The sequence below is a fragment of the Alnus glutinosa genome, chromosome 5 (genome assembly GCF_958979055.1).
Source record: "Alnus glutinosa chromosome 5, dhAlnGlut1.1, whole genome shotgun sequence".
Lineage (NCBI taxonomy): Eukaryota > Viridiplantae > Streptophyta > Magnoliopsida > Fagales > Betulaceae > Alnus > Alnus glutinosa.
The window spans coordinates 32,371,595-32,397,073 of NC_084890.1; the positions used below are offsets into that span (position 1 = coordinate 32,371,595).

At 35.5% G+C, this 25,479-nt stretch overlaps 3 protein-coding genes across 3 annotated transcripts; all 3 read left to right on the forward strand.

The window, feature by feature from the left end:
* Positions 1 to 590: 590 nt before the first annotated feature.
* On the forward strand, positions 591 to 6,368 carry LOC133867975 (disease resistance protein RPM1-like). Its single transcript, XM_062304754.1, has 2 exons — positions 591 to 930; positions 3,118 to 6,368. Exon 2 carries the CDS (start codon positions 4,216 to 4,218, stop codon positions 5,944 to 5,946), a length of 1,731 nt encoding a protein of 576 aa, XP_062160738.1. The 5' UTR covers positions 591 to 930; positions 3,118 to 4,215; the 3' UTR covers positions 5,947 to 6,368.
* On the forward strand, positions 3,139 to 4,032 carry LOC133869278 (putative disease resistance protein At1g50180). Its single transcript, XM_062306232.1, has one exon. It carries the CDS (start codon positions 3,139 to 3,141, stop codon positions 4,030 to 4,032), a length of 894 nt encoding a protein of 297 aa, XP_062162216.1.
* A 1,722-nt stretch (positions 6,369 to 8,090) lies between the features above and the next one.
* Positions 8,091 to 13,253, forward strand: LOC133869593 (disease resistance protein RPM1-like). The gene is made up of 2 exons (XM_062306626.1): positions 8,091 to 8,318; positions 10,333 to 13,253. Exon 2 carries the CDS (start codon positions 10,354 to 10,356, stop codon positions 13,165 to 13,167), a length of 2,814 nt encoding a protein of 937 aa, XP_062162610.1. The 5' UTR covers positions 8,091 to 8,318; positions 10,333 to 10,353; the 3' UTR covers positions 13,168 to 13,253.
* The last annotated feature ends 12,226 nt before the right edge of the window (positions 13,254 to 25,479 follow it).

Consider the following 25,479-nt stretch of genomic DNA (forward strand, 5'->3'; position numbering starts at 1 on the left):
CATAGGTACCACCTATGATAAAAAGTAAAATTGAAGGAGCAAAAAATAAAGTTTGCAAACCACATGGGGCAATTTTGTATTTAACCTTTTTTTTTTTTTTTTTTTTTAAAATCGTATTATTTTATTATTTTTATATAATTTCAAAAGATTTTTATTTTTAATTTTTTCATTTTTTTATATAGTGTCACATGTCAACCTTAGCAGTTGACACGTGGCATACCGTTAATATTTGGGCTGAAAACGTAATAGAAGTATCAAAGTGGTTTTTACCCATAAACCCAGGTATTATCTATGAAACAAATGAAAACTTAAGTACTAAATTTAAAAAAGTTAAAAATTCAAGTACCAATAAAGCATTTAACCTTTAAAATTATAATCGAATTTCAAATCTAATAATAATAATTTTAAATCTAATAATAATTTTAATAGGCGCAAAACTCAAAAAGTCATAATCGTCCCGATCACATAACTTTGCTTACGCAAACGTGTTAAGATCCACGAGTTATTTAGCGGTCAACTGAAAAATGGACGAGAGTCACGAGACTTTTGGTTGGTCCAAGGAAGAGAAGAGGTTGTATGCTTAATTGCGTGTATGCTGGTTCAAAGAAGCCCCAAATTACTTGTGTGCTGATTAGTCAAGAGTAATCCCAACGTCCTGACTGCAGCTAGATTTGTCCTAATCAGAGAAATTTCCAACCCATGCTCTAAAGCATCATACGAGTATGGAGAAAGAAAAAGTGGTTGGTTAAGCATAACTGAAACTGAATATATATAATACTCTTTATATCTGTGATTAATTTCTCCATCGTTTGGGGTACCACTCAAGTCAAAAACAGCAGCCATCACACCACCCGCAATCTACCTTCCTTTGCCAACATTTTTGTCAAACGCTTCACCCACAAAATGCAGCCATACCCAATGTAATTCAAGGTAAAGCTTCAAATTCCCCTCGTTTCTGCAATGTTCTTTGTGAGCATAGATTTTATTTTATTATTTTATTTCCTTGAACGTGCCTCTTCTTTTTGGGTATTCTTTTCTTTTGCTTTAAAGATTGGATTTTTATGTGGGTTTTCTGTTTTTGGTTTTGTGGGTGTTCTTGTTTACTCCTTAGAATTGGGATGCCTGTCAAAAAACACAGACCAAATGTTGTGGGCTGATCGCTGAAACATTGTCATGTAGTTTTTCTGCTGGGTTATCGGCATTTGTAGTTTACTGAAATTAAAACAGCATCGTGCATTTGGGAGTTCCTTTCAATTACAGTACTATATGGTAACAAGATGTCCAAAATAGTTTTTAGGGGTTTGATGGACATGTATGAAATGTTGGATCTGGTACTGATATATATATATGATGGTTATGGGCTGAGAAACACAGAACTTATCTTTAATTGAAAACAAATGAACATTATTGATTTGTCTGTATCTAAGACACTATTAGCAGGTTAGCAGAAGAAATTGATGTACTGATAAAGCATTGAGAGTTGTCATTATTGGCTTTTGCTAAGGGTGGTGAAGGATAGGGATGAATTCCACATCTAGGTATGTGCACTAATGGGAAGTTTGGAAGAATTTGGAGGAAATTCCAGCTCTGTTGTGTCTTAGTTTAAGGGATGTCAAGTAAAGTTTGGTTGTAGAAATGAGGTTTAGGCTTTATGAATCAGGGCATATTTATTGTTATCATAATATTGTCACTCAGTGTGTTGGTTTTTCTTATTTTAAATTTAGTTTATTAGAATAAATAGTATTTTTTCAAGCTTTGACGAATTGTTATAAATAGTTTTGGCACTGATTGAGTTGTTGTTGCAACTTTTGGGAGACAACTTGGTTTGTTAGCGAGCGAGGTATGTAGCTTAGCTAATGGAATTTGAAAAATATCATTTTTACTTGTTTAAATGTGATTCTACAACCTTATGCATGAAAGTAAAATTATTTTTGTAATACTGGATATTTTCTTTTACTTGTGCGTTGAGAAGATTACATGCACTTGGTAAATGCATTACTTGATATTACTTATGGGGAATTGTTGACTTGTTGATTTGTGGTATTGAATATCATTGCAACTTGATGTAAATATAATTTATCAATGGTCTTAATGAATTTTACATGAAAAATTAAACATGCAAGTATTTTATGAATTCATCCTCGAGCTTTTGATAATTGACGTCTTCGTGGCATAATTGACGTCTTTGTGGCATATTGATGTCTTGGTGGCATATTTGATGTCTTCATGGCATAACAATGATTACTCTATCATGTGACCTTGGATAGGTTCATAGTCAAAATATTCTTTTGTGGGGAATTTGATTGACTCATAGTGTTTTGGAATTTGATATGTTATTTAGCTTAAACTTGCGATTCCTCTGACGCTATTATCTATGCTACTTACAAGGCATTAGCTCAATTTTTTTTTTTTTTTTTAGAATTTGCGGGAGGTCCCTCGAATTGAGATACTCAGTTAGCTGATTGTTGGAGTTTGGTTAGAATTAGAGGTTTCAATAAGTATGTCGTTGTATTAGTTATTTATATTGTTGGAAGATGAGACATGGAGTTTGTTGTTTCTTATATTGGACCCAGATTGTGATGCCGGTAGAATATATCTTAGAGACGAATTGGGATTTATAATTTATTGTGTTTAGCAGTTTATATAATTTATTGTGTTTAGCAGTTTATGGAGTACTTTAACAAGAAAATGTATTTTGTTATTAAGTTTTGTTGGAATATTTATAGATCCCTAATTGATGTTTTATAAGTAATTTGGTAGTATAAATAATTGGTTTTTGGATAAAATAGAATTGTAAGAAAATGTTACAATTAGGTTTAATATCAGTTCTTACTATAAATAGTATTTGTTCTTCTGTACTCTTTAACTTTGGACTACTGTGTTTGTCTTTCCTAATTTGCTTAGTTTTTAGGATTTCTTGTTTTCTTTTCTCTTTCTAGCTAAAGGCTTCTCTTGTATAGTTCCTATGTGCCTGTGTTGCGCTTTCGCTTTTTAATGATATTGCGATTACTTAGAAAAAAAAGTATATGTTCTTATTTGGCGTCATGTCCTGCTTTTTGTTTGGGGCATGACAATAAACCTAGATTCTTTACAAATTGTGACAATGTCATTCACTAGGTTAAGATCAGAGAGGAAACCATGACAGAAACCGTTGTGACCCTTGTCATCAACGAGCTGGTTCAGTTGATCATTCATGAATCAAAATTGCTAAGGGGCGTCCACCGAGAAGTTGTGAACATTAGAGATGAATTGGAGAGCATCCAGTGCTTTCTCAAAGATGCGGATCAAAGAGACCTCCAAGTTGGCGTCAAAATGTGGGTGAAACAAGTGAGAGAAGTAGCCTATCATATAGAAGATGTAATAGATGAATATGTTCTTGAAGGGGCACAGTGTCGTCATCAGCAAGGTTTTATTGCTTTCGTGCATAAAATTGGCCGCTTATTGAAAAAACGAAAACAAGGTCATGAAATAGCTACCAAGATTGAAGATATCAAAATATCAGTTCGTGAAATCAAGGAACGAAGTAAAAGATATAGTTTTAGTTCCTTAGAGCAAGGATCAAGTAGCAGTGCAACGAATGTTACATGGCATGACCCTCGAGTGGGTTCACTTTTCATTCAGGAAGATGAAGTTGTGGGTTTTGAGTCTATAAGGGATGAACTTGTAAGCTGGTTGGTGGGAGGAGCATCTAAGCGCTCTGTGATTTCAGTGGTAGGAATGGGGGGAATTGGTAAGACAACTCTTGCTAAGAAAGTATATGAGAATGAATCTGTGAAGGGACATTTTGACTCCCGTGTGTGGATCACTGTGTCTCAGTCATACAACATACCGAAGATATTCATGTCCATGACAAAGCAAATCTACCAGGCAAAAGATACGGCTCCCGGGCAAATAGACATGACAGATGAGATCACACTAATTAGCCAGCTAAGGAAATGTTTACAACAAAAGAGATATGTTGTGGTTTTTGATGATGTTTGGAAGACAGAGTTTTGGGAAATTGTGAAACATGCTTTACCATGCAATGATTGAGGCAGCAGGATTATCATCACAACACGGTGTGATCACATTGGTGTATCTTGTAAAGAATCTTTAACCGATCAGGTCCACAAGCTACCACCTTTGTCTCAAGACAAGGCTTGGGAATTGTTTTGCAGAAAGGCATTCCAGACCGAGTTTCATAAGGGTTGTCCGAGAGAGTTGGTGAGACTGTCGATGGACATTGTCAGAAAATGTGAAGGCTTGCCACTTGCAATAGTTGCCATAGATGGTCTTCTCTCAACAAAGGACAAGGTGCCATTAGAATGGCAAAAGTTACATGGTAGCCTCAGTTCTGAGCTAGAAAGTAATCCCCAACTTACAAGTATAACAAAAATTTTGTCCCTCAGTTATCATGATCTACCTTACTATCTCAAGTCTTGCTACTTGTACTTTGGTATTTTTCCAGAGGACTACTCAATCACTAGTTCAAGATTACTTCGGCTATGTGTAGCCGAGGGCTTTATAAAAGGAAAGAAAAGCAAACCATTGGAAGACGTGGCAGAAGAATACTTAATGGAGCTCATCAACAGAAACTTGGTTCAAGTTTCATTTGGGGAACTTGATTACGAGATACGGACAAAATACAGGATCCATGATTTGCTGCATGAAATCATCCTATCGAAGGCTGAAGAGATGAATTTCTGTCAAGTTCTGGAAGCTGGTGACACAACTTCTCATGGAAAAAGTCGGTGCCTATCAATCCACGATGTTAGAGAGAATGTTTTCGAGACAAGTGAGTACTCTCGGGTTCGTTCTGTTTTTCTTTTCAACATTAGTGAAATGCCCAGGTCTTTCATAGTTAAATTGTTCAAAATGTTCAAGCTTTTGAAAGTGTTGGATTTTGAAGATGCTCCTATTGATTATCTACCTGAAGAAGTGGGGAATTTATTTCACTTAAAGCACTTAAGTTTGAGAAGAACAAAAGTTAAGATACTTCCAAAGTCAATGGGTAGGCTACAAAACCTACAGACTCTAAATATCATGGAAACCCCAGTGCATGAGCTACCAATTGAGATATTTAGGCTTTATAAACTGAGACATCTTTTGGCTCATTATCATGACCTTGAAATTGAAAGTAGTTTGTATGCAATGCAGGGAGTAAAAGTACGTGATGGGGTTGGATGTTTAAGTGACTTGCAGACGCTATCACTTGTAGAGGCAAATCATCACGGTGTTGGTCTATTCACAGAGCTGGGAAAGTTGAGTCAGTTGAGGATGCTGGGCATTTCAAATATGGCGGCAGAAAATGGGAGGGATCTGTGTGCCTCCCTACAAAATATGGTCCAGCTTAAGATTTTGGTTGTAAGCTCAATCAGCGAAGAAGAAATTCTAGATTTACAATCAATATCATCGCCGCCTCAATTTTTAAAGCATATCTTTTTAAGGGGACGGTTGCAGAAGTTGCCCAACTGGATTGCAGGGCTTCATAATCTGGTCACATTAGGCTTATGTTTCTCATTTTTAGTGGAAGATCCACTACTATGTGTCCAGACTTTGCCTAATTTAACTAATCTTAGCCTTCATCAGGGGTATGATGGGGAACATCTACATTTTGAGGAAGGCGGTTTTCAAAAACTCAAAAAGCTCACACTGAAAAAGTTGAGCAGATTAAAGATGGTGGAAATAGACAAAGGATCACTGGCCGTTCTTGAGCAACTAGAGATTGGGCCATGCCCGCAGATGAAGGAGGTGCCCTTTGGAATCCAGCACCTGAAAAGCCTAAAGATTCTCGACTTCTATGAAATGCAGGGAGAATTTGTTCGACATATGCAGCCAGATGGAGGCAAAGATTATTGGAAAGTCAAGAAGGTAACTACTATCCGTTTCGGTTATAGGATTAAAGGAGAACGATATCAAATATACAAGCTAGGTGACTCAGACTTGTTGGAGCGTCTGCGAGGGTGAGTGATGCAGGAATATGACAGAGTACAGGCTACATCCACATTGTTTGCATTTATTTCAGTTCGTTGCTTCTATGATTCTGCAAGGCCTTCAAATCTACAAATTTGGTGGTACTCATTTATCCTACCTGGGAGTCCCATATGAAGGTAACTTGGTAATCCAAGTAGTCTTTACGTGAATAGCTTTATTCAGCTGATCACTGGAGATGAGTTTATTCAGCTGATCACTTTCGTAGCTCAATTGAGGACTCTTCCATCATCAAGTTCGCAGGATCGCGATTATCTACCATCTAATTATTTGACCTTCATTATCTGTTAGTAGTATTAGGATTATTTATGCTCCTTTGTGAATAAGTGGATGGCTATATAAGCTGCAATGTACTCTGAGAAATATAAATTGAATGAAGAGTTATAATTTTTAAACTATGTTCTTGAGTGAGATCCTTTTGTTTGAAATGAGATTTATATGCATTCTTGAGGTGTGATTCTTCTTCTATTCGGTGCTAAGACTACCAAAAACTCATTCTTGGACAGTGAGGCTACTGTTCAACATGAGATCTATCTTTATTTTCTGTTTATTTTTGTTGAATGCGCCTTTTCTTTTTGGGTATTCTTTTCTTTTGCTTTAAAGATTGGATATTTATAGGGGTTTGTTGTTTTTGGTTTGTGGGTGTTCTTATTTTCCTTGGATTTGCTTCAGAGGAGAAGATTTAGATTGTGGGTGTTTGCGTTTATGAGAAGTAGTTGGAAGAAGGAAAATATTTGCAAAAGAAGAACGAAAAATAGTTGAATAAAATGGTCAAAGTGATTCTTAAAATGAGGGGAGCGGGGGAGGTGATGCTTCCCTGGGCTTTGTAGAACTGAATGGAGTAGGAGTTTCTGATGTTTCTATGGATTCTGAAGAACTAAATGTAGATTTTGGGGTTTCTGATGGTTATTGCAGAATCTGCTGTAAGATTACTTCTTCCATTTGAACGCTAACTCTTGACACAGGCTAAGAAGCAGGTTTGGCAATATTATTGTTGCCATTTGACTTGAGTATCATGGGCAAAATTATGGTTGTCTTCACCTTGGAATTGGGATGCATTTCAAAAAGCAGAGACCAAATGTGGTGGGCTGTCAGCTGAAACGTAGTCATGTAGTTTTTCTGGTGGGTTAAGGGCTGCCAAGTAAAGTTTGGTTTTAGAAATGGAAACTTTACTTATAACTCTGAATTTTTTATCACTTTTAAAATAAAGTACTCAAATCTTAAAAAGTATCAATTTATGTATGTCTTTTAATTTGTTTCAATTTTAACTATTCGTTAGAATTTTTCGTTAAATTTTATTTAAAATTCACAAAATACCCCTGTGTTTTGTTTTTTTAAAAAAATTATATATATATATTTTTTTTTCAAATATTCAGGCATGAGTATTTTTGCAAATTCAATTAACTTCTAATCAACAACTAAATCCTTACAATTTTTTTTTCTTAAAAAATAATAGAAATTTTGAAAATTTTGACAGGAGTTGATGAAAAATTTTAATGAATGGCTGAAATTGAAAAAAAAAAATTTAAAAGATTGATACTTTATTTCAAAAGTGATGAAATATCAGGGGTTATAGGTGAAGTTCTTTCTTGTAAAAATGAGGTTTAGACTTTTTGAATTGGGGCATATTTATTGTTATGTTATTAATGTCGCACATAGTGTTGGTTTTTCTTATTTTAAATTTAGTTTATTAGAATAAATAGTAGTTTTTTAAGCTTTGACGAATTGTTATAATTAGATTTGGCGGTGAGTGAGTTGTTGTCGCAACATTACTTTGCTTACGCAAATGTGTCAAGATCCACGCTTCCTTTACGACTTTTGACTCTTTCGGTTTATCGTGAGCGACTCGCTTTATTTAGCGGCGACTCTTTTTTCCTTGTTTGGCGGTCAACTGATCGAAAAATGGACGAGACTTTTGGTGGTTGGTCCAAGGAAAGAAGAGGTTGTATGCGTGTATGTTGGTTCAAAGAAGCCCCAAAATTACTTGTGTCCTGATTAGTCAAGAGTAATCCCGACGTCCTTAACTGCAGCTAGACTTGTCGTCCTCACAGAAATTTCCAACCCATTCTCTAAAGCATCATACGAATACGGAGAAAGAAAAATTGGTTGGTTGAGCAAAACTGAAACGGAATATATGTACATAATACTCTTGTCTGTGTAACGCCCGCCAAGACCCCCTGTTTTGTTGTGTCTTTAACTTCAACTGAAGCTAATTTCTCCATCGTTTGGGGTACCACCCAAGTCAGAAACAGCAGCCATCACGCGCCACCCGCAAGCTACCTTCCTCTGCCAACACTTTTGTCAAACTCTTCACCCACAAAATGCGGCCATACCCAATGTAATTCAAGGTAAAAGCTTCAAATTCCCCTAGTTTCTGCAATCTTCTTTGTGAGCATAGATTTTATTTTATTGTTTTATTTAGTTGAACGTGCCTCTTCTTTTTGGGTATTCTTTTCTTTTGCTTTAAAGATTGGATTTTTATGTGGGATTTTTGTTTTTGGTTTTGTGGGTGTTCTTCTTTACTCCTTAGAATTGGGATGCCTGTCAAAAAACAGAGACCAAATGTTGGGGGCTGTTCGCTGAAACATTGTCATATAGTTTTTCTTCTCGGTTATCGGCATTTGTAGTTTAATTTACTGAAATTAAAACAGCATCGTGCATTTGGGAGTTCCTTTCAATTATAGGACTTGAGCACTATATGGTAACGAGACGTCCAAAAAAGTTTATATGGGTTTGATGGACAGGTATGAAATATTGGGTCTGATAATGATATATATGATGGTTATGGGCTGAGAAACACACAACTTATCGTTAATTGTAAACAAATGAACATTATGGATTTGTCTGTATCTAAGACACTATTAGCAGGTTAGCAGAAGAAAGTGATGTACTGATCAAGCATTCAGAGTTGTCATTATTGGCTTTTGTTAAGGGTGGTGAAGGATAGGGATGAATTCCAGATCTAGGTATGTGCACTGATGGGAAGTTTGGAAGACTTTGGAGGAAATTCCAGCGCTGTCGTGTCTTAGTTTAAGGGATGTCAAGTAAAGTTTGGTTTTAGAAATGAGGTTTAGGCTTTATGAATTAGGGCATATTTATTTTTTATTTTATAGATAATTAGGGCATATTTATTGTTATCTTATTATTGTCACTCATAGTGTCGGTTTTTCTTATTTTAAATTTAGTTTATTAGAATAAAGAGTTTTTTTTTTTTTCAAGCTTTGACGAATTGTTATAAATAGTTTTGGTGCTGATTGAGTTGTTGCTGCAACTTTTGGGAGACAGCTTGGTTTGTTACCGAGCGAAGTATGTAGCTTAGCTAGTTGAATTTGAAAAATATCATTTTTACTTGTTTAAACATGATTTGTGGTATTGAATATCATTGCAACTTGATGTAAATATAATTTATCAATGTTCTTAATGAATTTTACATGGAAAATTAAACATGTGAGTATTTTATGAATTTATCCTCAAGCTTTTGAAAATTGACGTCTTCGTGGCATAATTGACGTCGTTGTGGCATAATTGACGTCTTGGTGGCATATTTGATGTCTTTAGGGCATTACAATGATTACTCTATCATGTTACCTTTGATAGGTTCATAGTCAAATATTCTTTCGTGGGCAATTTGATTGACTAATAGTGTTTTGGAATTTGATATGTTATTTAGCTTAAACTTGCAATTCCTCTTATGCTATTATCTATGCTGCTTACAAGGCATTAGCTCAATTTTTTTTTTTTTGTTTAAATTTGAGAATTAGAGGGAGGCCACTCGAATTGAGATACTTAGTTGACTGTTAGAGTCTGGTTAAAATTAGAGGTTTCAATTAAGTATGTTGTTGTATTAGTTATTTGTATTGTTGGAAGATGAGACATGGAGTTTGTAGTTTCTTAGTACATTGGACCCAAATTGTGATGCTGGTAGAATATATCTTCGAGACGAATTGGGATTTATGATTTATTGTATTTTGTTATTAATTTTTGTTGGAATATTTATAGATCTCTCATTGATGTTTGATAAGTAATTTGAAAGTATAAACAATTGGTTCTTGGATAAAATAGAATTGTAAGAAAATGTTACAATTTGGTTTAATATCAATACTCTTTACCTTTAAACTATTGTGTTTGTCTTTCCTAATTTGCTTAGTTTTCAGGATTTCTTTTTCTATTTTCTCTTTCCAGCTAAAAGCTTCTCTTGTATAGATCATATGTGCCTGTGTTGCGCTTTCACTTTTTAATGATATTGCGATTACTTAGATAAAAATATATATATGTTCTTAGTAGGGGTTATGTCCTGGTTTTGGTTTGGGGCATGACAATTAACCTAAATGCTTCATTAATTGTGACAATGTCATTCACTAGGTTAAGATTGGAGAGGAAACCATGACAGAAACCGTTGTGACCCTTGTCATTAATGAGTTGGTTCAGTTGCTCAATCATGAATCAAAACTACTAAGGGGTGTCCACCGGGAAGTGGTGAACATTAGAGAAGAATTGGAGAGCATCCAGTGTTTCCTCAAAGATGCGGATCAAAGAGACCTCCAAGTTGGCGTCAAAATGTGGGTGAAACAAGTGAGAGAAGTAGCCTATCATATAGAAGATGTAATAGATGAATATGTTCTTCAAAGGGCACAGTGTCATCATCAGCAAGGTTTTATTGCTTTCCTCCATAAAATTGGCTACTTATTGAAAAACCTAAAACCAGGTCATGATATAGCTACCAAGATTCAAGATATCAAAATATCAATCCGTGAAATCAAGGAACGAAAAGAAAGATATGGTTTTAGTTCCTCAGATCAAGGATCAAGTAGCAGAGCAACAAATGTTACATGGCATGACCCTCGAGTGGGTTCACTTTTCATTGAGGAAGATGAAGTTGTCGGTATTGAGTCTACAAGGGATGAACTCGTAAGCTGGTTGGTAGGGGGAGTATCTAAACGCTCAGTGATTTCAGTGGTAGGCATGGGCGGAATTGGTAAGACAACTCTTACTAAAAAAGTATATGAGAATGAATCAGTGAAGGGACATTTTGATTGCCATGTTTGGATCACTGTGTCTCAGTCATACAACGTGTCAAAGATACTCATGTCCATGGCAATGCAAATCGACCAGACAAAAGAAACTGCTCAAGGGCAAATAGACATGACAGATGAGATCACACTAATTAGCCAGCTGAGGAAATGTTTACAGCAAAAGAGGTATGTTGTGGTTTTTGATGATGTCTGGAAGACAGAGTTTTGGGAAATTGTGAAACATGCTTTACCATGCAATGACAAAGGCAGTAGGATTATCATCACAACACGCAGTGATCTCATCGGTGTTTCTTGTAAAGAATCTTTATACGATCAAGTGCACAAGCTACAACCTCTATCTCAAGACAAGGCTTGGGAATTGTTTTGCAAAAAGGCATTCCACACCGAGTTTCAGGGGGGTTGTCCGAGAGAATTAGTGAGACTGTCGATGGACATCGTCAGAAAATGTGAAGGCCTGCCACTTGCAATAGTTGCCATAGGTGGTCTTCTGTCAACAAAGGAGAAGGTGCCATTAGAATGGCAAAAGTTGCACGATAGCCTCAATTATGAGCTAGAATGTAATCCCCACCTTACAAGTGTCACTAACATTCTCTCTCTCAGTTATCATGATCTCCCGTGCTACCTAAAGTCATGCTACTTGTACTTTGGCATTTTTCCAGAGGACTACTCAATCAATGGTGCAAGATTACTGCGGCTATGGGTAGCCGAGGGCTTTATAAAAGGGAAGAAGGGCAAACCTTTGGAAGACGTGGCTGGAGAATACTTAATGGAGCTCATCCACAGAAACTTGGTTCAGGTTTCATTTGGGGAGCTTGATTATGAGATATACAGAAAGTATAGAATCCATGATCTGCTGCATGAAATCATCCTATCGAAGGCTGAAGAGTTGAATTTCTGTCAAGTTCTGGAAGCTGGTGACACAACTTCCCATGGAAAAAGTCGATGCCTATCAATCCACGATGTTAGAGAAAATATTTTCGAGACAAGTGAGAACTCTCGGGTTCGTTCTGTTTTTCTCTTCAACATTAGTGAAATGCCCAGGTCTTTCGTAGTTAAATTGTTCAGAAAGTTCAAGCTTTTGAAAGTGTTGGATTTTGAAGATGCTCCTATAGATTATCTTCCTCAAGAAGTGGGCAATTTATTCCACTTGAAGAACTTAAGTTTGAGGAGAACAAAAGTGAAGATACTTCCAAAGTCAGTGGGTAGACTACAAAACCTACAGACACTAAATGTCATGGAAACCGCAATGCGTGAGCTACCAATTGAGATATTAAGGCTTTATAAGCTGAGACATATTTTGGCCCTTTCTCATGACTTTGAAATTAAAAGTAGCTTTCATTCTGTGCGAGGAGTAAAAATACATGAAGGGTTTGGATGTTTAAAAGACTTGCAAACACTATCAACTATTGATGATCATCATGGGGGTAGTCTATTTGAAGAGCTTGGAAAGTTGAGTCAATTGAGGGTATTGGGCATTTCAGGGATGACTGTAGAACGTGGGAGGGCTCTGTGTACCTCCATACAAAATATGGTACACCTTAAAATTTTGGTTGTAGGCTCAATCAGTGAAAATGAGATTATAGACTTACAATCAATTTCATCACCACCTCCATTTCTAGAGCATATTTATCTTTGGGGGCGATTAGAGAAGTTGCCCAACTGGATTCTAGGCCTTCAGAATCTTGTCACGCTAATCTTATTTTTCTCATCATTGAAGGAAGATGCATTGTTGTGTGTCCAGACTTTGCCGAATCTAATTACCCTTTCCCTCAATCATGCGTATGATGGGGAGCAGCTGCATTTTGAGGAAGGCTGTTTTCAAAAACTCAAGAAGCTCACACTCAGAGAGTTGAATAAATTGAAGATGGTGGAAATAGGCAAAGGATCATTGCCCGGTCTTGAGCAACTAGAGATTGGGCCATGCCCGCAGATGAAGGAGCTACCCTCTGGAATCCAGCACCTAGAAAGGCTAAAGATTCTCGACTTCTATGAAATGCAGGGAGAATATGTGCTACGTATACAGCCAAATGGAGGCGAAGATTATTGGAAAGTCAAGAAGGTAAGTACTATCCGTCTCATGTATAGGATTAAAGGAGAACGATATCAAACATACAAGCTGGGTGACTCACACTTGTTGGAGCGTCTACAAGGACTACCATCCTAGCAGTTGTAATTAGGCTTGGGCCAGCACATATGATCTTGATAATTAAAAGCTTAATTCTTCCAAGAATTTTGGTCAAGGAGAGGATTAGGACTAGGCAATCCTCTTTCATGTTTTCTATTCATTATTGGGGATTTATTCTTATCCAGACTTATTCTCATGGAAGAATCCTTAAATAACCTTCATGGAATAAGAATAATCGGCAAGGGCCAACTATATAACATCTCTGTTTTGTAAATGATGTCATGATTTGTAGCCGTGCAAATCCAAAGGAAGCTTCAACTATTCTCACTTGCTTAAATTACTACTCAGCTTGATCAATCAGGCAATATATAAGCTAAATCTACAATTATTTTCAGTAAAAACTGTAGCCCCTTGATTCAAACAAAAATTTATGGAATTCTTAAGCTTAGAAGAATGCAGCCTATATAATGCCAATTACTTAGGCCTGCCACTATTCATTAACCAAAAGAATTGAAGAAGCCAGCTTTTGAAGACATAAAGGCCAAAGTCCTTAATAGAGTGTCCGGTTGGAAAGCCAAAACAATCTCTCGGGCTGCTAGATCTTTTGTGACAAAATTAATTTTAAGGATTACCAAAAAAGTAGATAATAGCAGAATAGAAAATAACACAATCACACAAGACATCAAGATTTAAGTGGTTCAGTTTAATAAGCCTACATCTACTAGCAGAGACAACCCGGATAATATTTACTAACAAATGATGGAGTACAAAGAGTAATACAAAAAAAAACCACTCAAATCCAAAAGTCTCAATACACGCAAATCTCACTCTCTAAGTAAAAGCAAATTAATGACAATAGAGAAATTTCTCTAAATTCCCTTGATGCCGTACGACACTCCAACACCTTGAAAATACAAGTGAGACTCTCGAATGAAAAATTACTGCCTCTTTCTATATTTTCTGTGTTACGAAGTTGCTGGATTGCACACTTCGACAAGATAACCGAATGGCTTCAATATATAAAGTGGCTAAGTTTAAGACTTGTGAAATACAAGTCATCAACCACAAGATCCACCTTGATCAAATCAGAAGCTTCTTCCCTTCCAAGTTTCACCATGTCAATGTTCTTACTGCCAAATCTCTTTCCAATCATATTGACTCTATCTTATGGAAGTTTTGGCGGAGTTTTCAAGATTCAAAGAAACACTATATGGTTCCCTTGGCTTGGAATAAAGTTGTTAAAACCAAGAGGGCAAAACGGTATTTAATTTAAATTTTTAATTTGAAATTTTTATAAAAGTTTCAGGTGCATAGAGGTTATTTCATCTTTTTTGCTGTCCGATTTCATGCTTAACCTTAATGGAGGGGAATATTGCATCAAATTAGAAGTTCAAGGTATGAAATTGAGAGTTTTAAAAGGTATAAGACATTTGGAACGACTAGTCCTCCATAGGGATGTGTTAGTTGCACAATAAAAAAATGCACAACTTTTACACAAACAAGGGTGGTGTAAAAGTTGTACACTTTTGGTTGTGAAAAAATCATTTTTGTCCTCCATATAGCTTAGCATTACTTTGTTTAGGCCCATGTGTCAAGATCCAAGCGTTATTTAGCCGACTCTTTTGTTCCTTGATTGGCGGTCAACTGAAAAATGGTCCAAGGAAAGAAGAGGTTGTATGCGTGTATGTTGGTTCAAAGAAGCCCCAAGTGTCCTGATTAGTCGAGAGTAATCCCGACGTCCTGACTGCAGCTAGACTTGTACTCAGTGAAATTTCCAACGCATTCTCTAAAGCATCATACGAATATGGAAAAAGAAAACTGAATATATATATAATACTTGGGAAAAGCTCACTGCATGAAAAATTTGTAGTTCGGTTATATGTAATGATAAAATTATTCACATTGTGGTTAAGTAACCAAATTTTCATGGTTAACAAGACTTGAATTGGCCGGTGAGTCCCAACGTAGCGGTTGTAATTGGGCTTGTGCCAGCATGTCACGGGTCTGATTATAGAGTAATATTTTTGATATATTTCCCCATAAATTGGAAATATTCAAGACTTCAAACTCACCCATCCATTATCCTATTAAATTTTGTATATTAGAAACGGGAATAAAACATTAAAACTACACTGAAATGTTTTGAACATCGAAAGGCTTAAATATTTTGGCTAATTAGCATTCTGAGTGGGTAATGTTTAACCAAGTTGAGGAGCTTGAAATGAATTCTAATGTGCAAAATTTTTCCTTCTTTCTCCAGCTGCTGGACACTAGGCTTAACATAAAGTAGATAATATCGATCACCGTGATGGAGTCTCATCAACCAAGAGAGAATGGTGCCACCCCGTGAAATCAATCAAAGCCAGCACAAATCAATTCTGTCAACGGAAACCCATCGAGACAAAAATTCTTTACAAGGCAAATATTGGGCAAACCAGGAAACCAATATTTGCCTTGCCCTTCTTGCCTTAATCACTAAACTACTATCCAATTCTATCCAAGATACTCATCAAGTATACATGGCATCAAAGACAAGTCAATAAGGCAAGCATTGCCTTATGCAGCAACCAAACACTGGACGTGCTCATCAAGATTTGACAATGAGAAGCAGCAGCCGTGGCGTGCTCATCAAGCACTGATATTTAGCAGCAAAAGCCGGAATTGCAGACCATCTAAGGAAAGACTAGAGAAGCCGGTTTTCCTTCAGTGACACTTGATTGTATTTGAATTTAAAACTTTCCGTTAGTCTACACATGTAAATCAGTATATATGTATGTGACCAGCATTGTAATAAAAATCAAGCAATCAATTCCTCTGCATATCAACTCTTTTTTGGTATCAGAGCTTTCATTAGGCACACGCCAACAAACGATCCAAACACCTTCTCTATTTTTCAATGGCTGCTTCATCTTCAACCCCTGCTGCCATGCCAACTCTCAATGCAGAAATCCCTACCTCCATGCCAACTCTCAATGCAGCCTCTGCTCTACCTCCACCAAACCTCACCTTCCATGAGAAATTAGAAGGTCCCAATTATTTTAGCTGGCTCACCCAGTTTCTCCCCATTCTACGTAGCCAAGAAGCTATGGAGATTGTTGATGGAACGAATAGATGCCCTCCTCAATTTCTTGCCGATGTCAGTGGCAAACAAATTCCTAATCCGGAATTTACAATCTGGCAGAGAAAGGATCAAATCATCCTTAGCTGGATCAATATCACATTGTCAAGGAAGGTGTTGTCTACCATTTATAGCTTGGACACTAGGCTTAACATTTTACTCATCCTCTCTTTGTTGCTGTAATTGTTAAAGTGTCCCACATTGCTAAGAGATCCTTGTCTTGTAGACTTTATAAGCCATGGACACCCCTCCTCTCTCAAGGCATCTTTTGAGAGTGGGCCAGACCCATAGACTTTTATATGGTATCAGAGCAGGTTCATTTGACAATGATGGGCCTTTCCCTCCCGTTGTTGAACACATATTTGGCCAAAGATGTCACACGTGAGGGGACGTGTTAAAGTGTCACACATTGCTAAGAGATCCTTGTCTTGTAGACTTCATAAGTCATGGACACCCCTCCTCTCTCAAGGCATATTTTGAGAGTGAGCCCGGCCCATAGACTTTTACAGTAATTTCAAAGTTTTTACCTTCAAGCACCAAGCCTTTTTTTTTTTTTCTAAGCAAATAAGGAAATGGTTATAGGAATTAAAACATTGAAAAAGTGGTGGACTCCACAACAACAAATCGAAAATGAAAATTACAAAGCATAACACATACAAACAACTAGTAGGAAATGCGGCAAAAAAATGACCTAATCCTCTATGAAAGGATTGCATAAAGTGGTTTCTGAAGTAAAAATGACACATAAATGGGTAACCCTTCCCAGACCCCACTAAGGAACTACAATAACCACCGAAAGGAGGTTATTGAGGGGGAGACACTGTAAAAATCTGAGTGGGATCCTTTTACGAGGAACGATCTCCGCATGCAAAAGTCTCCTCAACACGTTCAAATAATATAAGAATAGGGAGACAAAATCCCACAAAAAGCAACACTAAAAAATGAAAACAAAGATACAACAGAAAAATAACAACAATGTAAAAAATCCAAAAAAGCATAGCAATTGGCAATTGCAACGGTAGAAGGCAGTAGTGGAGAGGCACGTGAAGCCCACACGCAGCCTTAGGGCTGTAGATGGAACCACCGGTGATTGACAATTTTTTGGTAGTTTGAGGATATTTGTCTCAACTTTGAGGACAATATTGTACATTAAGTGATAGTTTGAATGGTATACGTAAACTTTTCGATTATAAATTTACAGCATAAATTATGGATCTCAATACGAGGTGAAATAAGATAACATTTATCCTACTAATAAATCCTATTAAGATAAGATAATTAATCCTATTGAAAATATAATTATCCCTAACTGAATTATTTTTCTTAATCTTAATCTTATCACCAAGATCATAACACGTTGCTTTAGAAAACATATGGTTTGAGGACGATTTTGTTGTGTAATGGCTAATAATGTGGGTTTTTCACGATGCACCTATTTTAAAAATTAAAAGGGAAAGAATAAGAATAATGCTACTCTTTACACCTATTTATTATATTCATTTGATATTGTTGACGTAACATGTTTTAAGAGACTTTTCTTTTATTTATTTATTTATTTTTAAATATTTAACATGGAAAGCCACTTAAAACACGCTATATCAACATGTATGAAATGGATGTGATAAATGTGTGAAAAAAGAACAAAAAAAAAAAAAAATAGACTTTCTCGTTTTCACGGTGCTTGAAGCCTACTGAGATTGAAGGGCTCTCAAAAAATTTGAAGTGGCCTCTTATGAAATTGTTTAAGCAGGGTAATTAATTTGCTGGCTTCTTATGCCATTGCTTGTGAAGACTGATTTTGCCTATCTTCATAATATAATGCTACGCTTCACATTCATTACACACCAACTAAAGTGACGTGTTTTAAGTAGTTTCTTAAGTTAGTCACTTAAAAAAAAAAATAAAGGAAAAACCCACTTAAAACACTCAACTTCAACCCATATAAAATAGATGTGAAAAGTAGCATTACTCATCTTCTTAAGCTAGCAAAGGACAAGGAAAACATTGATGAAAATCACAGTTTTAATGCATTCTTGGTCATTGTCGGCCTTGGATGAGATTTTGAAAGCTGTGTAGTGTGATTGCTGGCAGTGGATGCACTGATCTTGTGTTTCTCGAGTTGTTCTTGAGACGACAAATTAAAGCATTTTATTTCTTTGGGAAAATTACAACAACAGATTAGGCCATTTAGGGATATTAGGCGTCGACAATATTCTTTTCAGCCTATACCTCTCAAATTAAAATGCCTATTTCGAAGCTATTTCATTCCACCTCCACTTTTTTTTTTTTTTTTTAATGAAAATTATTTATTTTCTGTTAAGGAGGGGCGGTTGAACCAAAGTCTCAAATTGATTGACTGATCACAATAAATCTAAAAAAGAAAGGAAGGAGATGCATGTTCCCATTCCGTCCACTTTGGGTTTGAACTTTTTAGTCTTCTTCTACACGAAAATTGATGTTGTACGTGAGGTGATAAAAGCGATAAGGACCAACAATAAATCCAAAAAATGTGATGGTCCATCCACATGACTTTTGGAGTCTTTGGAGGGGGAAATTGGCAGTTAAATTCCACATGGACCCCTGATGTTATTTGAAAGTGAACAAAAAGAAATAAAGAAGATCGATTTTCCGTCCACTTTGGGTTTGGAATTTTATGTCGATACAAAGACTACAGACCATAAGAAATAAAAGAAGTCAAGAATTAATATTGTTATCCGTGCACATTGGGTTTACAATTTTGTGTCAATTTAAAGAACCACATGACTTGGAGTCTTTGGAGATGCAAATTGCCAGTTAAATTCTACATGTTTACATATCTAATTAGTGATGACTAGCTAGCTACAAGTCTTGAACCCGTTGGAAGATTTAAATTAATATGGTGATTTTAATTTGTCTATTTTTTTTTATTTTTTTTTTTAGAATTCTTCCAGTAAGATGATTATTGATAAATTCAAGTATGAGTTTGGAAGTTTATCTCAATACAAAGACCCCACGCTTGGAGTCGTCTATACCCAAATTGCACGTCGTAAGAATCACAAGAGAGAGGAAAATGACAGCAATTAATTAATTGGTTATCACTTGCCAAGAAATTGGTGCAAAGAATCCACACATCCGAGTCTTCTGCGTGCAAATTGGAATTGCGTGTTAAGACGTGCGTTCCATTTGGATGACTTGAAACATTTGGAAGGATATTTTGGCAATTATTTCTACTCAAATTTGTAAAATATTAAGTTAATTAACTGATAATTAACTTCAAATGCTACTATAATACTATCACATTATCATAATTAATTAATTTATGCGGAGGAATTGTAGATCATAATTCATGAGAGATCTAAGATTGCCTATATTCTACTCCCACATTTTTTTCTCTCTTTTCCTTTCCACTGTTATCATTAGTATCATAGCCCCTAAATACATTATCCCTTGCAACTTGTCTTTGCCTCTCAATTTACAAACCAATGTACCAATAACATGACATCCCACTGCGGCCTCGAAATCCCGTAATTACTTTTAGCCTTCTCTATGTATTATTGCTAGCTAATTGATCTGTAAATTAAATAAGATCGTTTTACAAGTAGAAAATATGTAAGTTCACAACTTAGTAAGGAAATCGCCAACGAAACATAGCCCCGCCATATAGTCATGAGCCCATTTTGTATTAGTAAAAGAAGGTTAAACATATAAATAAGCACAATAAACATTGTGAGAAATCATTGGCGGGGATAGAACTAAGGTTAAAACACCTTATGATTGACAAGTTATGCTTATCGACCGGAAATATTACTGTAACCTTTGTTAATTAAAAACGATGTGTTTGGCAAAAAGATTATGCATGGTATTGTACTTAGAAAATCATGCACCAGTTAAAGATATATAGAAAATCATACACCGATTAAATTAGATAGAAAATCATGTTGATGAGGTGCACATTATAATACTAATACATATATTAACAGTCATAACTGTTCTCCTTTTTTTCTTTTTATTATTATTATTATTATTATTATTATTATTATTATTTTATCGTAACAGTCATAATTATTCTCTATATGGCTTATTCGTGCCCTTAAAGCTTAAACATTTCACGGTAGAGTTTGCGCGTCCCATAAGTCATATGAAACAACCCTTGTATTGTTATTGTGTACAATAATGATGAATAATATAAAATTGAAAAGAAAGAGAGTAAGAGAAAATCAAGATACAGAGTTACATGGTTCGGTAATGTACTTACGTCCACTGATATTTTAATATTACTCTTTATGCCTGAGAGAATATGAATCATTTGTTCCAACACCTTGTAATACCCCTTTCTAACCTAGGACTAAGACCACTATAATAAGGGTTAAGAGATAAATAAGATACAACAATTAAGGTGTAGATTAGGAAAATGGTAGTGAGTTTGTCTAGAATCGCTTTAATGGTGGGGAGATACCGTTCGAATGATATGCCATGTGGGGTTAAGGAAAAACCCTACTACTACTTGGACAATGTATATAAAGTAACCATTCAAACGATTATGTGGAAAGCCACATGGGGCACAGAGGAAACCCTACCATTTGGACGATACAAAATAACCGTTCGAACAGCATGGCGTGAAGCCGCATATGATAAGTTGAAAAACCATAGCGTTCAAACGACAGGAGTACCGTTCTAATTATGAGAGGCTGCATACAATTTAGATAAGTCCAAAAGTTACATAAGTAGGAAGGGACTCAATACAATGGTTGCTCGTGTAGGGCTATGATACCATACCATCAAAACGATTTTCAAAATGCACGAATTGTTTTATTTCTCCGCACTTTTCACAATACAAGGTATATATATATATATATATACACCAAAGATCTGTATGAGATGGAGCTCCGGGTCATTATATATACATAACACTAAAACCACTCTTTATCTACAGTTTTCCACTCAAGGGTTGTCGACAAATTCCCTACTAAAATGTCCACAGTAAATTAGTCTATGATCTAAAATGAAGTTATCTCTATGTAAATCAATATTTATTTATCCCAAATTCCCTGCTAAACCGTCACTCATTTTTCTTAATTCGCGTACAAATTAATAATAATTTTTTAAAAAATGTACACTCGTAATTTTGTTTTCAAAAAATATAGATATATGTGATGTTACGTACCCATTACATGGTTGAGTTTCAGCTTTCAAGATAAAATTGTATCTGAACAAGTCAATAATTCTAAGAGTCTTGATTAATTATACTTAATTACGATCGAGATTGTGATCATGAAAGCAGTGAAGACTCGGCATGCACATATCCACTTTTTCTTTAGTGACCAAGAATAAATCCAAGAAATCTCTTCATTCATTCACAATAAATTCAAAAGAAGATGTAATTGCCGCCCACTTTGGGATTGAAACTTGAAAGTTTATCCCAAGGCAAGGAATCGTCTATATGCAAATTCCACGTAAGGGCCCTACGATGACAATTTTTTTTTATTTTTTTGTTTATATAAGTAATTAAGTTTTAGGTTTAAATATTTTTTTGGTCCTTGAATTTTGACAATTTTATTTTTTAGTTTTTGAGTTTCAGTTCGCATTACTGATGATACCTCAATTTTGAGAAAAGACTAAAATTAAAAAAATAAATAAAAGAAGAAGAAGAAGAAGAGGGGTAGCTCATCCATCCTCTTGACCGGTCTAGGGTGGCCAAACCACCCCTATGAGGGGTGAAACCACCCCATGGCAGGAAAAAAAAAATTAAGGGTTTTAGCCCTTGGAGATGACTGAACCACCCCCGTGGCCCATGGGAGATGGTTCGACCACCCCATGGCAAAAAAAATAAAATATAAAACAAAACAAAAAATAAAATATAAAAAAAAAAAAAAAAAAATCAAGGGTTTTGGCACTTGAGGATGGCCTAACCATCCACCTTTTTTTATTTTTAATGAAAATTATTTATTTTCTTTTAAGAATGGGTGGTTGAACCAGAGTCTCTCCACCAAAAGAGAAGAGAAATTACATCTCAAACAAAACATCTGTTGTAATTCATCATAATTTGTATCATGTTCTCCATCGGAGTACAAATTAAGAGCATTTAAATAGACTCTGAAAATAAATTTTAACCCCAATTTAACTGACTTTTGGGACAAGCCCATTATTAAAAGCTGACTCTTAAAACATAAATTAATTATTATTAACCATCACAAAATAATACTGGCTCTTAAAAATGAGATAAAACTAAAACTAATATTCTTTCTTCATTCTGCGTCACAATGAGGGCTATTAAGTTGGAAGAAACAATATATAAAATGACTAAATTACTTTGTAAGTGTCCCACTCAATATGGCTTGACTAACTGATTACATTAAATCTAAAAACGAAATGAAGGAGATGTTTCCATACCGTCCACTTTGGGTTTGAACTTTCTAGCCTTCTAGTTTTCTTCTTCTACACGAAAATTGAAGCTTACTGATGTTGTACGTGAGGTGATAAACGCATTAAGGACTGACAAACAATAAATCCAATAAATATGATGGTCCGTCCACCTTAGGCTTTAAAGTTTGTGTGAATGCAAAGCACACTTTTGGAGTGAAGCTTGGAGATGGAAATTGGCAGTTAAATACCATATGGGCCCCTGATGTTATTTGAAAGTGATAATCAATTAAGCAAGTGTAGATAAAGATGAACACGTTGAACACATTGCAAGATGTAATATAATCAAGTGTACAAAAAGAAATAAAGAAGATGGATGCTCCGTCCACTTTGGGTTTGGAATTTTATGGCAATGCAAAGACTACATACAGACCACAAAAAATAAAAGAAGTGAAGAATATTGTTATCATGGTCGATCCGTGCACATTGGGTTTACAAGTTTGTGGCAATTTAAAGAACCACATGACTTGGAGTCTTTGGAGATGCAAATTGCCAGTTAAATTCCACATGTTTACATATCTAATTAGTGATGACTAGCTAGCTACAAGTCTTTCGAACCCGTTGGAAGATTTAAATTAATATAGTGATTTTAGTTTGTCTATTTTTTTTTTTTTTTTTTTTTTTAGAATTCTTCCAGTAAGATGATTCGTTGATAAATTCAAGTATGAGTTTGGAAGTTTATCTCAATACAAAGACTCCACGCTTGGAGTCGTCTATACCCAAATTGCACGTCGTAAGAATCACAAGAGAGAGGAAAATGACAGCAATTAATTAATTGGTTATCACTTGCCAAGAAATTGGTGCAAAGAATCCACACATCCGAGTCTTCTGCGTGCAAATTGGAATTGCGTGTTAAGACGTGTGTTCCATTTGGATGACTTGAAACATTTGGAAGGATATTGGCAATTATTTCTACTCAAATTTGTAAAATATTAAGTTAATTAACTGATAATTAACTTCAAATGCTACTATAATACTATCACATTATCATAATTAATTAATTTATGCGGAGGAATTGTAGATCATGATTCATGAGAGATCTAAGATTGCCTATATTCTACTCCCACATTTTTTTCTCTCTTTTCCTTTCCACTGTTATCATTAGTATCATAGCCCCTAAATACATTATCCCTTGCAACTTGTCTTTGCCTCTCAATTTACAAACCAATGTACCAATAACATGACATCCCACTACGGCTTCGAAATCCCTTAATTACTTTTAGCCTTCTCTGTGTATTATTGCTAGCTAATTGATCTGTAAATTAAATAAGATCGTTTTACAAATAGAAAATATGTAAGTTAACGACTTTGTAAGGAAATCACCAACGAAACTTAGCACATATAGTCATGAGCCCTTTTTGTATTAGTAAAAGAAGGTTAAACATATAAATAAGCACAATAACCATTGTGAGAAATCATTGGCGGCGATAGAACTAAGGTTAAAACACTTTATAATTGACAAGTTATGCTTAACGACCGGAAATATTACTGTAACCTTTGTTAATTAAAAATGATGTGTTTGGCAAAAAGATTATGCATGGTATTGTACTCAAAAAATCATGCACCAGTTAAAGATATATAGAAAATCATACACCGGTTGAATTAGATAGAAAATCATGTTAATGAGGTGCACATTATAATACTAAAACATATATTAACAGTCATAACTATTCTCCTTTTTATTTTATTTTATCTATCTATCTATTTATCTATCTTAACAGTCATAACTATTCTCTATATGGCATATTCGTGCCCTTAAACATTTCACATGAGGTGGCCGCGCGGCCTCCCCAAGTACCGGGGGTAGCGTGGCCAACCACAGCCACTGGTTTTTTCGTTGTTTAGCGGTCAACTGAAAAATGGACTAGACTTTTGGTTGGTCATGGAAAAGAAGAGGTTGTATGCTTAATTGCGTGTATGCTGGTTCAAAAAAGCCCCACATTACTTGTGTGCTAATTAGTCAAGAGTAATCCCAACGTTCTGACTGCAGCTAGATTTGTCCTGCTCAGACAAATTTCCAACCCATTTTCTAAAGCATCATACGAATATGGAGAAAGAAAAAGTGGTTGGTTGAGCATAACTGAAACTGAATATATATAATACTCTTTATATGGTTAATATAAACATATAAACCCATATAGTTATGTAACGCCCACCAAGACCCTCTCCTTTTCTACTAAAAAAAAAAGAAAAGAAAAGACCCCCTCTTTTGTTGTGTCTTTAACTTCAACTGAAGCTAATTTCTCCATTGTTTGGGGTACCACTCAAGTCATAAACAGCAGCCATCACACCACCAGCAAGCTACCTTCCTCTGCCAACACTTTTGTCAAACTCTTCACCCACAAAATGCGGCCATACCTAATGTAATTCAAGGTAAAACCTTCAAATTCCTCTAGTTTCTGCAATTTTCTTTGTAAGCATAGATTTTATTTTATTGTTTTATTTAGTTGAATGTGCCTCTTCTTATTGGGTATTCTTTTCTTTTGCTTTAAAGATTGGATTTTTATCTGGGTTTTCTGTTTTTGGTTTTGTGGGTGTTCTTCTTTACTCCTTAGAATTGGGATGCCTCTCAAAAAACACAGACCAAATGTTGTGGGCTGTTCGCTGAAACAATGTCATGTAGTTTTCCTATTGGGTTATCGGCATTTGTAGTTTATTGAAATTTAAACAGCATCGTGCATTTTGGAGTTCCTTTCAATTATAGTACTATATGGTACCAAGATGTCGAAAAAAGTTTATAGGGGTTTGATGGACATGTATGAAATGTTGGGTCTGGTACTGATATATATACAGGGGTGGAACCATAGCCAAGGTCTCCCAAAAAATTTTAAATT